The sequence below is a fragment of the Argiope bruennichi genome, chromosome 8, assembly GCF_947563725.1.
Source record: "Argiope bruennichi chromosome 8, qqArgBrue1.1, whole genome shotgun sequence".
Classification (NCBI taxonomy): Eukaryota; Metazoa; Arthropoda; class Arachnida; order Araneae; family Araneidae; genus Argiope; species Argiope bruennichi.
The window spans coordinates 3,769,669-3,785,561 of NC_079158.1; the positions used below are offsets into that span (position 1 = coordinate 3,769,669).

Here is a 15,893-nt window from a genome sequence, read left to right on the forward strand (position 1 = left end):
ATTCTACATTCTAAATGCTCCTATGATGCATGCTATGTGAATGATGTAACGGATATGGTGACGGAAATAACTGATATATCGGGTGATTGGACGATTTGGAAGGTGATGGCATAACTTCAGCGCACCAATCGGGTGATGGCACTTTTCTTGCACTCAACTCTACCAAGGGAAAAGTATGTGGACTGGTATCGTGGTGGAGGATGTTCGACTCTTTTAATCGACTGGTTACTGGAGGTAAATATTTCTACATCATTTACATATTCACCTTTTAAAAAGACTTCTCGATTTACAGAGAAAAAATCAGCCACTTAACAAAACAAAAAAATTACTTTCTAAAAAGGTTCGAGTGCAGTGCTGTCGAAATCAAAAACTCATCATCTCAATATTTTTAATCCAAAAGATATTTGTGTGCTACCGTTAACGTTATTAAACCAGTGATTGTGTGTAATCGCCGGTGATTATTCGTAATGTCACAAATAATTCCTTATGCATAATCATTGGTTCAATCACACTTACCTCTCTCTCATATTATATATATATATATATATATATATATATATATATATATATATATATATATATATATATATATATAACTTAGAAAATAAAAAAATTAAGAAAATATATTTGTTTGTTCTGATTAAATTTATTATATTTAAAAATCCTATTAATTTGCCTTAAAATGTCATTTAAAAATTTAAATTTCTCAGTATTTAATGTTAAAAAATTATCCACATATGGAAATACAGGAAATTATTGCGGTAACATATTCAGGTTTCAGTAGTTAAAGTGTATGTATGTAGCAACAATCTTCAATGCATGTAACAAATATGTCAAATTTCTTTAACATATTTTATTTTCTTAATTTATCTTTATTCTCAATTGTGAATTGATAATTTAAGTATGATGTCATTTAGAAGAAATGCAAAAATTACTTTTTACATACTCAAAGTATTTAGAAAATTATTTTGATGTTCTATGATTAACATAATAGAGATATAAAATTCATAAGTGTTTATTAAATGGTAAATATTATATTACCAATAAAAAATAGAAATTAAAAAATTGAAATTAGACTATTGTTTTAATGCTAACAGGATCTCAACTAACAGGATTAAAAGTATACTTATTATAATAACGGTATATTGTTCATTTCTTGTTTTAATTTATTAAAATTTTCCTTGCATTTCTCTGATCTAATTTTCCAATCCGTAGATGATATTCGACTGCAGTAGAGAAGGTGGAAGAGAAGTGTGTTCCACATTCTCTACCCTTCCAGGAAGAAGAATGAGTACTCAGTCATTGATTTGCGAAGCTTCCTCTTTGTATCCCAGTGTGCCTAGACGCCAAGGCAGCCTCTGTCATTTGGATCAGATGCCTTACGACACCTGCACCACTCAGGTAAAAGCAAACCACTTTTTTTATAGTTATTTATTCTGCTTTTTAAAAAACTGCTTTTATTACATTTGACTCAAATATAATATTACAACAACAGAGGAACAAATCAGTTTGATTTCATTCAATTAAATCTTCCTTATATCTTAATAAACAGAAAGAACGAGTGATTCACAGCATGCAGGAGAAAATTCCGCGTGCTTGGTGACTGACGCGCGTTAAATCTGTTGTGGTCACAAAGTCCTCCATGTCGAAAGTAATACCATTGGGGGTACTGGATCAGGGGTGATCGTTCTCTGATTCAGGTCTAAATTACGATCTGTGGTTGAGTGAATGAAGTCCACCCCGTAAAAAGGGTTGTGACGTGTGTGTAGCTAAGTCGTACTCTTGGCCCTAGATGGCGCTACTATTGAAACAAGAGGATTTCCCCTTGAGGCTTAAATCGGCTGTCTTCGACAGCGGGCTTGTCCATGGCAAGTGCCATTAGAAACAACAACAACAACAAGGAGAAAATTGGAATTGTTAAATGAAATTTCTCAATGGCTTCATCAAATTTAATGTATTCCTGTTCTACATGAGGAAGCAATAAAGTACAGTATTTTATAAAATTGATAGATAATTTATTAAATATAATTTCAATTGATAAAAAAGCTACTGGATCAAGAAATCAAAATTTATCAAATCATCGCCTGAACACAAGCATTGAAAATACTGATTCTGTGAACTTTTTGATTGAAGTATTCAAACTAAAAGAAGACGCAGAGATAATTTTCTAACCTTGACAAAACAAGTTAAACCAGTTTTTTTTTTGTGTGTGTGTGTGTGGACCCATTTTTTAATTTGTATTTATTTAGGTAATGTCATTCTTTAATTTGCATTTATTATGTATTCATTATTTAATTAATATCATGATAAATGATGAACAACGTTGATAATGAATGTATGCAGCGCAGGCAGCAAAATATTATTTATTTTCTTTAAACAAAAATGCTTATGAAGTTTAGAAATCAGAAATGACGATTAAATTCCAATGATCAAGATTTTATGGAAACTATGTGAAAATCTTGTATTATCCATGATATCTTACCGAAATTTCTATTTACTTTTATCTTCTTGTTTTCAGTTCCTTTTCAATATCTGCTGATTTGAATATTTCAACAAGCATTTTAGATTTTAAAGAAGTACAGGAAGCGTTAAATGAAAAGCCATTAGTTTGATCAAACTGAACCTTCATTTATTGGCTTAAGAAATGTAAACACAACAACTCTCAAAGTTGCCTGTCTTCCCAAACATAGTCTAAATTTAGCATTTATTTAAAAAATATTGAGGAAACAAAATGCTGAGTTACAATCTGAAATGATGCAGCAAATTATTATTTTCAAAATTGTGGTTTTTTTCTTCAATGAATGAAATTGCTTGAAAATATGAACATCACAAAATTATTAAAATCCAGGCTCATTAACAAAATATATACATTGATTTATTTTTTTCAAAATTGTTCCGTTTGCCTCACTAATGAAACTGTTTTAAATCGTGCATCACATTCGTATTCTGATCTATCATTGGATCATATTGGATTTTTACTTTGCTCTAGTTTTGAAGATGGTATCACAATGCCCTCTATGCGATTCTTTTGTTTTTAAAGTTTTGATTTATTCTTTAAATTTGAAATCATTTTTATTATTGAAAGATTTTTATAATCAAAAAAGTTTCCGCACTTTAAGAAATCAATTAAAAACTTTTTTGGTAATGGATCACTCATTTTTATATTATTATTTATATGAGGTGTAACATACATAATTTTGAATATTCCGCGAATAAATATTGAATACTGAAATAAGAGAAATCAAATAACTTCAAATAATTTTAGAAGAAAGCATGTGGACTTCTATCGCTGAGAATTAATCGTATACCATGACGAAAAAAATCAAGCATTTATAAATAAAATTAAAATTAAAAAATTACTTTTTTTTTTTTTGCAAATTATTCAGATAATAACGAGAATTAACCGTCAAGACCATTAATTATGAATTGTTTAAAATATGATTTTTAATACTTAAACAGCATGCCATATGATGAATGTGATTTTTAAATACTTTGACAAAGTATTCAATTAAGTCCAAGATAAGACGAATTTTTTTTAAAGTTGTCTGTAAGTTATAGGAAAACATTCCTCCCACAATTTGATAGAAGATAAGATTTGCTACCTAGTTTAAACATCTAGATATACCATACTAGGTATTACCACTTAGTTTAACCATCTAGGTCCATTGTTAACAATAAAATTAGCATCTCTTAAAGAAAGACGAGAGAGCGAAACTTTCTTCAACGTGATTAATAGACTACAGATTTTCAATGGGAAAGAATAAGAAATGGCAGGACTTCAATGGCACAGCAGTTACTCTAGCTCAGGTGGTAAAGAAAGCAATCAACTTGTCAGCGTATCACCCCGAAAGAAAAATGACTCGAAATGAAATAAAATCATTCCAAGAATAAGGAGTTGCAATCATTCATTAGCCTAAAAAATTCTACAAAGAATCAGTTTGATTCATATGGAAATCTCGACTAGGATTCCAATTAAGTAGGTGTAATAGGAGTATAAAACATAAAACCTGTAACGGGACTAGAATTGCACCAGAAAACTGTAGAGCAAAACTAAAGATCCCCAATTTTTTCGTGCAGTCTTGAGGCATTATGCAATGCTGCAATGCTATAGTGACTAAAGACATCACGTAATAACAGCACGTACTGCTTAACACGCTTAATCATACAGTTTAACATGTAATAACTTCCCATACTGCTTAACACCCTTAATCATAGTTTAAAGTTGTTTTGCGCGATTTTAACTGTTTATTTATTTTCTTACAGTTGGCTGAATTGAGAGACGCACGATTGCCACCGCCAGCTAGGAGTACAGGAACTGGTCGCAACCGTCGTCTGTCTGCAGCCAGCAGTCAGGGTTCCAGAGCAGCTCATGCTGGCAGCGGACACGAATATTTGAGTGAGAGAGCCAGTCGATGCCACAGTGCTTTGGACCGATTTAGCTTGGAGCCGGAGTTGTGGATGTCAACGAATAGAAGTAGTGCTGCACACAGTACACTGCTGAACGAAGTCAGCATGGCACCTTCGTCTACCATAGCGAGACACGGGTTAGTTTAGGGTTGTAATCTCTTGCTCATTCTTTATGTGTAACTTGTTTAATAAACTAATCGCCTTTGGTGACCAGATTGTTTGCTCAAATTATTGATGCTTTGAGTTGTTAAATATCAATTTAAAATGCATGTTTCTTAACTTTTACCTTGTTATTTGATATGAATTTAATTGAAAAATTCAAAACAAATTATAAGGCATTCAACAAAATAAAAATGGAAGCGAAAATAGGAATTAGGGTCCAAGAAAGAATTCTTAGTTTTATTTTTAAAACTGGCAGAAGCAATCAATCGAATATTTTGATGTATGAGTCTGAATTTCGTAACATTAAGAATTATTACAAATTGTGCGCTACATTTAAAATTAAAAGAACATAGTACATAAATAAAATTAATGTAATTAAAAAAAGCACATTTTTTTTAGTTTAAGATGTAACACGCACACACACACACAAAAAAAAACATTTATATGAGATGGTAATTTCGGAAGACATTTTCTCAGTTTCTGCAAGCAAAAGCGATTATTCATCTGAAATAGTTAATTCTATTCTCGTGCCCGTTTAAACTCTGATGCCTGGTGTTTTTATTATTATTATTATTATTTATTTATTTATTTCTTCTACATCTTTCTTCCTCTGAGTGAATAAATTTTTGGTGGGCCTTATCCAAAGCATTTCTAACATTATTTTTCAGATCCATTAGTTAGCTGTAACAACGTTCAGTGAAGTAGTCTGAAATGTTTGTATACGTCTGTCTAATTTGTTTGCATCATCTTTTCGTATACTTCGTTCTAATTTATTTACATTTGACTGTTTTCATTTGATAATATATAATAAGGGTGATTGCTGTGCCACGTACGTTAGCATTTTGTACATATATATCCGATATTCAAGTGGGGTAGATAGCGGAAATTGTCGAGTCTATCATGAGGATTTCTGCAATTGGAAGCATAGATTTTTAAATATCAAATAAGTTTAATCTAAAGCTTTAGTTAAAAATTTTATAGAGTTTTATATGTCGTCGCAATGATTTGAGGGTTTTAAGGCAATGCATCATATGATATTAATATCTGAATAATTGAGATTTCTGATTTTTTGATGAATACGTGCATATGGTAGACAATGGTTACCTGGGGGGCGGCAATGCTTACGCTGCGTTTTGTAGGTGTTGCCCAAAATAATGGAAAATCTATACAGTGTTTTGCTTCTAATATGGTGTGGGTACACCTTTGGCAGTTAAAGCAGCTTGCATCCTTCTTGAAATGGATATATACAAGCTCTGTATGATGGTAAGTGGGATATTGTACCATTCCTCATATAGAAACTTTTCTTACTGCCGGAGAGAAGCAGGAGGAGAATAAAGGGATCTCATTTTATCTTCCAAAACAGACCGCAGGGACTCTGTGATGTTCAATTCCGGTGAGTGAGCAGGCTATGGAAGGTGTGTGACTGAATCCTTATGTTCCCGATGATTGAACAGTTCGACTACGTTGAATCTTGATAGGTGCAATCTCTAGACGGAAACAGTGTCTCCGACGTAGAATGTAGTTGCTCAGTCAAAAGAGTGACACAATGATAGTAACCTGTCCGTGTGAGGAGGAGACCTACTCCAAACCCCAACATGAGGCCCCAAATCTTAAGGAACCCTCCCCATGCTTCAGTGTAAGAAGGAAGTAGTCTGAGTTGTATTCTTCTGTGAGGGCTCGCCATACGTAAACCCGCATCGTGGTGGGGAATAGGGAGAAACTGAATTCATCAGAAAATAAGACATGTTTCCATTGATCTGCAGTTCAGGTTTTATAGTCTTTGCACTACTGCACTCGCTGTTTCAATTTACGTCTGTCACAAGGGGTTTTGTGATTGCAGCTGTGCTCCAAATATTTTGTTTATGCAATTCCCTTCGAAATGTATGGGTAACACTGAGTTCTGTAGATATTCATTCAGTTCAGCAATGACTTTTTCTGCTGTGGTCTTCCTTCTGGCGGTCATAATCCTCCTTAATGCAAAGCTGTCTTACGCAATGAGTTTGATTTTTCTTCCACAGTTTGTTCTAGCAGATGTCGTTTTGCTATAATCATTATATATTATCATGACCTTCGACACTGTGCCTATTGATACCCGTAACGGCTGTGTCACTGTAGTTGCCGATGCACCAACCATCTACCCTCTGTAGATTTCTGACAAGACTCTCATTTTAGCTTCACCCGAAACGAAATCAAGCAGAAAATGATTTACACTAACTCGCATACACCTTTGAGACTATAAGCAACAATGCAGTACAACAATGCTCGTAGTTACGCATTTAATTTTTTTTTATACTATCACATATGGAAGTCACTGTTTTCAGCGAGGCTTTTCCATTATCGTGTACAACCCCTGTCTCAAATCGTATCAATATTTGTGTAATAGCGTCAATAAATGATGACAATAGATGCAGAAAGCGTGATCTGCAAGCTCCTTGAAGTAGGGTACCAAATCAGTGAGTAAGCAGGAGTTTATCATGGCATCTGATCGGTAATTTACATCGAAGTAATTGGAGATTATTATGCATATATAATAAAAAATAATCACTATGCTGCGTTCTGATGCTAGTTCATTAATTACACTTGGCATACTGCCTTGGTTACGATTACAGTCAACTACAGATCAATATCGTCGTAAGCAAAAATCTATCACTGCAATTTGTTACGCTCTATAGAACTAGTCAAAGAATTTCTCGGTACACTTTCTAAAATATTTTGATAAAATGTTGCCTTTAAAATATTAGCTTAATAAATACAAATAATACCATTTATGTTTATAAAGACTTACCAGTCTTTAATTTGTCGATAGTTGTATTTAAAATGGCACCAAAGAAGTGTTTGGCAAATTATTCACATCTGAAACATTTTCTTAGTTACCAAATTAACACTTTAATGACTACACGTCTACGCAATCGAATGTTTTCAGGAACCGACAAATTTTTCAAGAATAATTTTTAAAACTTGTTTAAGTTCATCCATTATCACACAGAATGTGTAGTACTGGCCAATAACCTTCGGCAGTAGTATCACACACACATATTGTGTGAATGGACACTAACTATGGCTATGAAATACATGTTCCGCTATGAAATACACGTGAGCGGCCATTAAAGTGTTAATACCTACATTATTTATATATTTTTAGAATTTGGTCTGAAACTGGACGATCTTGCGATGAAACGACAATTCGTGCTTCCTTGCGCAACTATCCAGTATCCTCTGATTATCTCATTCCTGGATCAAGACAGGCTTCGACTCGAAGACTCACCAGTGATGTAAGACTTAGTCAAACTACTATTATGTCTTATGCATTAGCTGAGATTATACATTCGGACAGATGGTAAAACACTATGCGCATGTTGTCCATTTAAAGTTAACCAAGATTAAATGTTACCAATGTTAAATCTACCAAATTTAAATAATATATCTTTTTATTGCAATATTATAAAGTAAATAATACAAAATTAGACATTTATTCGAAAAGCTTATAAGGCAAGCTATCTTAACGTGTTAGAAAATAGAGAAAGCCACCTTAAACTACGTTTTTTATTTATGTAAATATCTTTATGACTATGCAATATACCTTTTATCAATTTATAAATAAGAGATTGCCACATATTTTTTTGAAATTTATTTTGACCATTTGCGTAGCAACCCAAAGAGGATTAAAGTTGTCTCATAGAATTAATTTAATTTTGTCTCGTTTTCAGCGCATTTCTTTCATTAATAAAATATAATATTAATAATATTCATATCAATGCAGTCAATCCCTCTGGATTGCTTTTCCGATGATATCTTCATCTGTATTGCTTTTCCGCTGGTTTTATGAGGAAGTTTCCTTGGGTCCATCTCAGCAGGCATGCAAATAGTATCCCCTGCTCATCACGTTCCTCGTGATTAATAATACAAGTTTCCTTTAAACGCTTATATAGCTCATCATCGTTGCCACTCTCCGTCTAACTCAATACCATTATAACTACATCTCACGACTTTTCTTTTTAAAAATTATTCATACCTTTTGGCTCATCTTTGAAGAATCAGTCAAAAATAGTTCTGACAATAGTATTCAGACCGAAAAAGTTCAGCTCTCTGCTTGAGAGTTTAATCTTCAGTTCAACAGTCGCCACTGCCGCATCATTTATTTCGGAGCCAACATTAGAAAACAATGAAATAGTTCGAGTTTGGCGTGTTTCTGTTTTATCGATGTCACAATTTTCATGCGTCATGGTTTTTGTGAGGGGGGGGGTCCAAATTCATTTTAGTTTCTTCTTGATTCAACACCAAAAAAAAAATCTCTATAAAAGCATTTACTTACTTTCAAAATGATTGTTTTTATTTTTCTCATTTAGTCCCAATCAATAGCCGAAGCGGAAGACTTGATGAGCATGAGCTTCAGCGAGACCTTGCTTCACAATACTTCTTTTAGGAGCTACGAAGTAAGTACGATATATTTCATTTGTAACTCAGACGGATATTTTAAATAAAAATTTTATTTTAAATAAAGATGAAAAATAAAATTTTCGATACATTAAAAAATGTTTATAAGCTCTCCCAGAATTATCGTTAACAAACTTTAAAAGCAGTTTGGGCACAAAGAGACGAGTCATTTTTGGAATAAAACATGGAACCGGAAACGCTACCCAGAGCTCTTAGGAAGTAAAAGAAGAAAATGCATAAAAAAATGTGCCTTACGGATTTAACAGATACTACTTTACCATATTACATACATTAACTTGCATGAATAACTATATTACAAGACTTATCGTAATCAATCCGACTACAGAAAATAGAACTGCAAACGTTTGAAGAGCTTAAATAAAGTGTTCAAAGACCAAAGTTTTATGAAGATATTCACGTTCTGTTTGGGCAACAGAATTATTTTTAATTAATAAATTCGATTAAATCTGCGTCGTGCATTTAATCCTTTTCTTACACTTACGTCAATGCCGGATAGCCTCCTCGGAAGTTGAGTTTCTGCTCCCATATTCAACTGCAACGATGTAAAATTTCTGTATGTGTGGCTTGCTCTTTAAATTTGCAGATTTCTTTTCGAGATACTCTGCATATGTTTCAGTATTTAGTTTGATAAGCATTTTATAGTGTAAATAAAATATGAGAATCAAATCACAATATTTTAACAAAAAATGCGTGATAAAGCTTTATTACAATTTTCTGAATATAATTACTTAATTGAATTATAAATAATTACTTAGATATTTTACCATTTTTATATTAACGGGAAGTTTCATTTGCTGAATTCCGTAATTTTAGTTTGAAATGTTTCAGTGAATGGTCCGAAATTCAGTAAATTTCGTTTCAGCATGAGATAAATTTATTTCTGGTGTTTTAAAAATCAATTTGCATACCGGAAATTAGAGGAAGAAGTAAAATCGAAATGAAAATTTTAGTTCATTTTCAGTTTTTGTTACTTACCCAATGACAACTAAAAATAAGAAGAACTAAATTAAATTAAAAATAAGAAGTTTTGCGACAGAAAAATATGCAGGAATCAATAGAAAAATAACAAAAATGAATGTGATGAAATATGCTCTGATTCTCTATAATATAAATACAGGAAAGTGGTCGAAGGTGGTCGATGAACATACATTATACAGTTCCACAATTCTTTCTCATGTGTTTAGCTAACAGTTCTGTTTCCACAGCGAATGGACATTTAAAAGCGGCAGACATTAAATTGCAGCTGATACAACGCAGCACTTTCTTGAAACTTTTAAAGTTTTTTTTTTTAATAGTCGGCAGAGTGAGTTATGTACAGCTGTTTCAAAACATGAAATACTATCAGTTTTGTTGCTAATTTGGATGAATCGAACAAACCCTTCCGGTGAATTTTGGCTGTAATGATACAAAATAGTTCTTTCTGAATTAAAACATTTCTACATTTCGATTTGGGGGAGATTCGTTCATCGCAATCCACTTTTTCTTCAAAATGTGCGCAACTTCAGACCACTGACCAACGCATAACGCTTTACCGTAGATTTAGATTTGGGGCACGAATCCGTTTATTGGTCGGAATCGGAACGAAACGGCGGTCTACTAAATTTCAATATCTGTATTTGGATTAGTTTTTGCAAAAATCAAATTGAGTCATTTAACGACATTTTAAGATCATGAAAACTGTGACTTTTTCTATTTTGTGATTTTTTTAATAGCAGAAGTACAATGTCTCTTCTAACGAAATTTTCAAATAATTTCAAAGCAGAAAATTAATAGAAATGAACTGAATGCATTTTTTATCAGTAGTTATAAAAAAATGAAATCATGTAATACTGTTAAGATATTTCATGAAAATTTATCTTTTTTTATATTTATGATTTAGTCAAACAGTAGCATTTTTATACTTATGATTTTATTTTATAAAATATTGCAAATTATTTTTCACTTGCGTGAAAATTACACGCATGGCGATTAAAGCGAATTTTTCAGACAAAGCGAAGATTGCAAATTTTCTTATGGAAAATCCCATTTTTTTGTGGCGGATTAAAATAAAATCGTGAAAAAAAAGCCTTACTCGCTCTATACCCAGATCTTATTTCTTACTTCTAACAGCTATCCATGTAAGGAGTTATTACCTATAGTATTCATATATACACAAATATATTCCTCTTCGAGGCCATAAATCTGTCCATATAAAGCATCTTCCCCGGAATGATTTATGTCAGCAATTATGATGGTGTCAGCATATTCTTTTTGTGAAGATGCTGACATGATCGATGAGTGGTCAGACGAATGAACACTCCTTGACCTCGTGTAGTTATTCGGAATTATTCTTCGGAACATAATTTATACTTCTCTGGTGCATAACACTTGTCCCGCAACTTGAGGTGACGACGTTTCTTTGCTTCACTACATTACGAGTTTTGTTGGTCGCCAAAAATCTCATTTCTAAAGAGCTGCTGAAGGTAGAAAATGAAATTCAAACAATAGTAAAACATGATGAAGGGCAAAAATGGAACAATATATTATCTATAATCCTTTATATAAAGCTGTAAAGTTCTTTAGATAAATAAAATAACCAATTTTTTTAACTCTCATTCGAAAAGAAAAAGAGCCCAGAGGAATTTTGAAAGTTAAAGCAATTATTTACCCTTGAATTCATCATGTGTCGATCTAAAATTCGAAAAGGTCGTTTGATGGAGGTTGATATATTGAACAAAACCTTAAAAATGTATAAGATTTTTTTTTGTCTATTCAAAAATTATAACAGGAATATGTTTTTAAGAAAATGTAAGGATGAAAGAAGCATTTTGATTTTTGTTAGAGCAATTCAGCATCTCTTAAAATATTAGCGTATCTGTATTTGGAAACAGTGACTCGAAAATGTTGTCAGCCGGGCAAATCATAAGTCAGCGTGCGGATCGGTATCGACTTCAAACTTGGCAGAGAAAGATCCTAAGTTTCCATTGCCATATGACAAGACGAAAATGAAGAAGAAAACTTTACGAAAAAAAAAGGGGAGGGAAAATTTTCTGCTGATTCATATCTGCTTTAAAGCATTTTTTCTAATCTGATCGATTGCTATAAATAACGAAAGCTTTTATCTTACAGTCATTAGAAATGGATCGGACAAAATGTTAATGCAAAATTCTTTCTAATCAGATATCTTTCTTTTTAATGAAGTGTTCTTGGTTTTCATATTAAGAAGAAAATTTATTAATTTATTTTTAAAAAATCATGACTTTAATATTGTATTTGTTAACTATTAAAAAATATAAATATAATCAAAAGAATGAGATGGAAACAAGATTTTCTTTTTTAATGTTAAAGGTTACAATTATTTCGATTATCACTGTAATTACTTGTTATTCAAGTCTTGATCAATATAAATTACTAGGTGCACGAAATAGCTATCATGCGCACAAATGCAGTGTAACGAATTATTTCAGTTTTATGCGAATAAAGATTCACGATTAAACCGATTAAGGCCGCGAAAATGAATATTCTTCACCGTTCCATCAGGAACCATTCTGTTGGATATAGAGCAAAAAAGTCAATGCGAACAGCAGCTAAAATTTGTGATAAGGGAAATAATTCAATCGACAGCAAAATATTTAGACAAAAAGATAGAAAAAAAATTCAATGTTTTTATAAATAAAGTTATAAGAAATGAGATTACATATTTTGTTATCAAAGAAATATTACAGTTGCAAATGAGCTGATCATTTTGTGTTAAAAACTTTCGAAGACGTGAACTGTATTTCTTAACGATTTTTCATCCTTTCTTTATCAGAAACTCGCCTCTCGAAAGGAAAAAAAGCGTCGAGCGCAGAGAGGATACCATTGCTATGACAACCCATCTAGTCTTGATGATGAGTGCAATGAAAGATGATTGGAACTGATGAGAAACTCAAAACTGGAAGAAGTGTGCCAATGGAGCTCTGAGTGGTTGCTGATGCTTTTCTTACGCTTGAATGGTTGTTTGCTTCGAAGCAGAGAAGGTTTCAATAATATATTATATCGTCAACGAATTAACAAACTATTTTTGGCAATGTGTTGAAAATGTTGCGTGCTAAGAAATGATTATCTATTGCTAAGCAAAAATGACAGTTACGGTTTCAGGACACTTCTCAAGGCAAAAATTGAATTAGTGGATGGCTTTAACAATTAGGTAGTATAACATAGATGTCTGATCTGCTGATTATTCAAACTGGAATCGACCTTGCAACGAATATCTTTATAGGTTCACAAAAAATTTAAGCGACTAAACAATTCAAATTTTTATATTCATTTTAAAATAATTTCTTGCTATTTTTATGCCAAATGAGTGATAATTAGATTCTATATATATATATATATATATATATATATATATTTGTGTGTGTGTGTGTTTTCGATGAAAAATGTTTTTAGAAACAATTTGCTTGTTTGTTTAGAAATTTTTTTTGGAACTTTTCGTTAGTTTCATTTTAAGTGAATAGAAACTATTTCTATACGTGAATTTCATTATTTAATTCACTTTTATTGTTTCAATTCGACAAAGCTTTTGTTTATTTATAGAAAGTATTTCCGAAATATATTGTAAACAAAACATTTTAGTCTCATTTGATTTTAAATATTTGATAAAATCACATTATCAACATTAATATAAAAGGAATACGGTGCTTTTTGATTAAAAACGATAACACTCAATTTTTTAACATATTTTTTCACAACTTGTTATCCCTTGTTTTCCAAGTGTTTGTGTAATATAAATGATTGTATCATTTTATGAATTTTGTAGAAATAAATACGTTTATTTTATACTTACACATATTTTTTTATTTAATGATAACAAATTCTTTTATTTTACACTGCGATTTAATTAAACCGTTGTTACACGATAACACTGAAAATTTCTGTCAAAATATTAGACAGTAATTAATTCTGCCCTTTATGATTTTCTTTCCACATTATTGAAAATAAAAAATCCTTACATAGCCTTGAACATCTAATGTTTTAAAATTAAATGTTTACGAAGAGTAAGTCGAATTTTCCACAATTTTGAATCAACACATTTTGCTATAATAGGACTGAATATAATCATATTTTTAATTGATGAAGAATATGTCTAAAAACCATATTAAAATAAAACTTTTAAATTACTTACTTTTTGACAAAGAACTTTGGCTTTTATATTCATGATTATAAACAGTGAAGCGCCATTTATGCGCCTCGCAAAAGGACTGGCTTATAAAGAAAAAGCATAGATTCGAAATTTTTAAAAAGATTTTAAATTTTAATTAACTTAAATTTGTGATAATTTAATTCTAATAAGGCAAATTCATTTAAAAGTTAAAATCTTAAGATGAAATTGCCTTAATTTTTTTTACATCACAACATAGTATTGAAAACTAGAATCTATATATTTAAAAAAAAACATAAAATTGAAGCAATATTTATGAAATTTACTTAAAAGGTAAATAGTTCCTGAGTCAACAAAATGAAGATGTATTGTGTTTAGAGCACGCCAGTATTTAGTAGTAGTAGCGCGCTAGTATATTAGTGTTTAGAGCGCGCAAGAGCATATTTTAGTTCTTACTACTACTACTAAAACATAAAAGAACTTAACTAAATTTGAAATAAATAATCTAAATTCCAAAAAATTAATTAAATGGAATAAAAAGAAGGAAATGATGAATCCGGCCTGAGGACTTTATCAAGGGTCCCCCTCAGGCATGGATTGAAACCAGGGCTTTTTGTTTCTGTGAGGGCTCTGACTTTCCGCCCAAGGGACCCTAGAATCCCAAAAGAATGAAATTTTTGAAAACACGATTTATTATCAATAGAGCAATTGCATGAAAATTAGACAATGATATTCATAATACTATTTCAAAATTGGAATCTAAAAAAAAAAAAAATTCCAAGAAAATGAAACTTTTGAAGACAAAATTTATTATAAATAAAGCAATTGCATCAAAATTAGACATATTCATAATACTATTTTAAAATTCAAATCTAAACGAAACCCCAAAAACCACAAGAAAATGTGATTTTTGAAGAAAAAATCTACTATAAATAAATCATTTGCATCAAAATTAGACAATGATATTCATAATACTATTTGAAAATTCAAATCTAAACAAAAAACCGAAAATGCCAAGAAAATGAGATTTTTCAAGAACAAATTTATTATAAATAAAGCAATTGCATCAAAATTAGACAATGATATTCACAATACTATTTAAAATTTCGAATCTAAACAAAACCTCGAAAATCCCAATAAAAGGAGACTTTTGAAGACAAAATTTATTATAAATAAAGAAAATGCATCAAAATTAGACAATGATATTCATAATACTATTTCAAAATTGGAATCTAAACAAAACCTCAAAAATCCCAATAAAATGAGACTTTTGAAGACAAAATTTATTATAAATAAAGAAAATGCATCAAAATTATACAAGGATATTCATAATACTATTTGAATATTCAAATCTAAACAAAACCCCAAAAATCCAAAGAAAATGAGATTATTGAAAAAAAAATTTATTATAAATTAAGCAATTGCATCAAAATTAGACGATGATATTCATAAAAAAATTTCAAATTTCGAATCTAAACAAACCCCCGAAAATTCCAAAAAAATGAGATTTTTGAAGACAAAATTTATTAAAAATAAAGCAATTGCATCAATATTAGACAATGATATTCATAACATTATTTCAAAATTTGAATCTTAAAAAAAAAAACGAAAATCTCAAGAAAATGATATTTTGGAATAGAAATTTATTATGAATAAAGCAATTGCATAAAATTAGACAATGATATTTATAATACTGTTTCTTATTTCGAATCTAAACAAAACCTCGAAAATCCCAAAAGAATGACAT

The 15,893-nt window shown here is 30.9% G+C and overlaps 1 protein-coding gene across 1 annotated transcript in view; it reads left to right on the forward strand.

Moving 5' to 3' along the window:
• The window catches only part of LOC129980923 (uncharacterized), a 138,776-nt gene extending 125,221 nt beyond the window's left edge, over positions 1-13,555 (forward strand). The window contains exons 18-22 of the mRNA XM_056091411.1: positions 1,216-1,401; positions 4,264-4,544; positions 7,712-7,841; positions 8,916-9,002; positions 12,815-13,555. Coding sequence (XP_055947386.1) covers positions 1,216-1,401; positions 4,264-4,544; positions 7,712-7,841; positions 8,916-9,002; positions 12,815-12,913 — 783 coding nt within the window. The 3' untranslated portion in view covers positions 12,914-13,555. The remainder of the gene's footprint in view (positions 1-1,215; positions 1,402-4,263; positions 4,545-7,711; positions 7,842-8,915; positions 9,003-12,814) is intronic.
• The last annotated feature ends 2,338 nt before the right edge of the window (positions 13,556-15,893 follow it).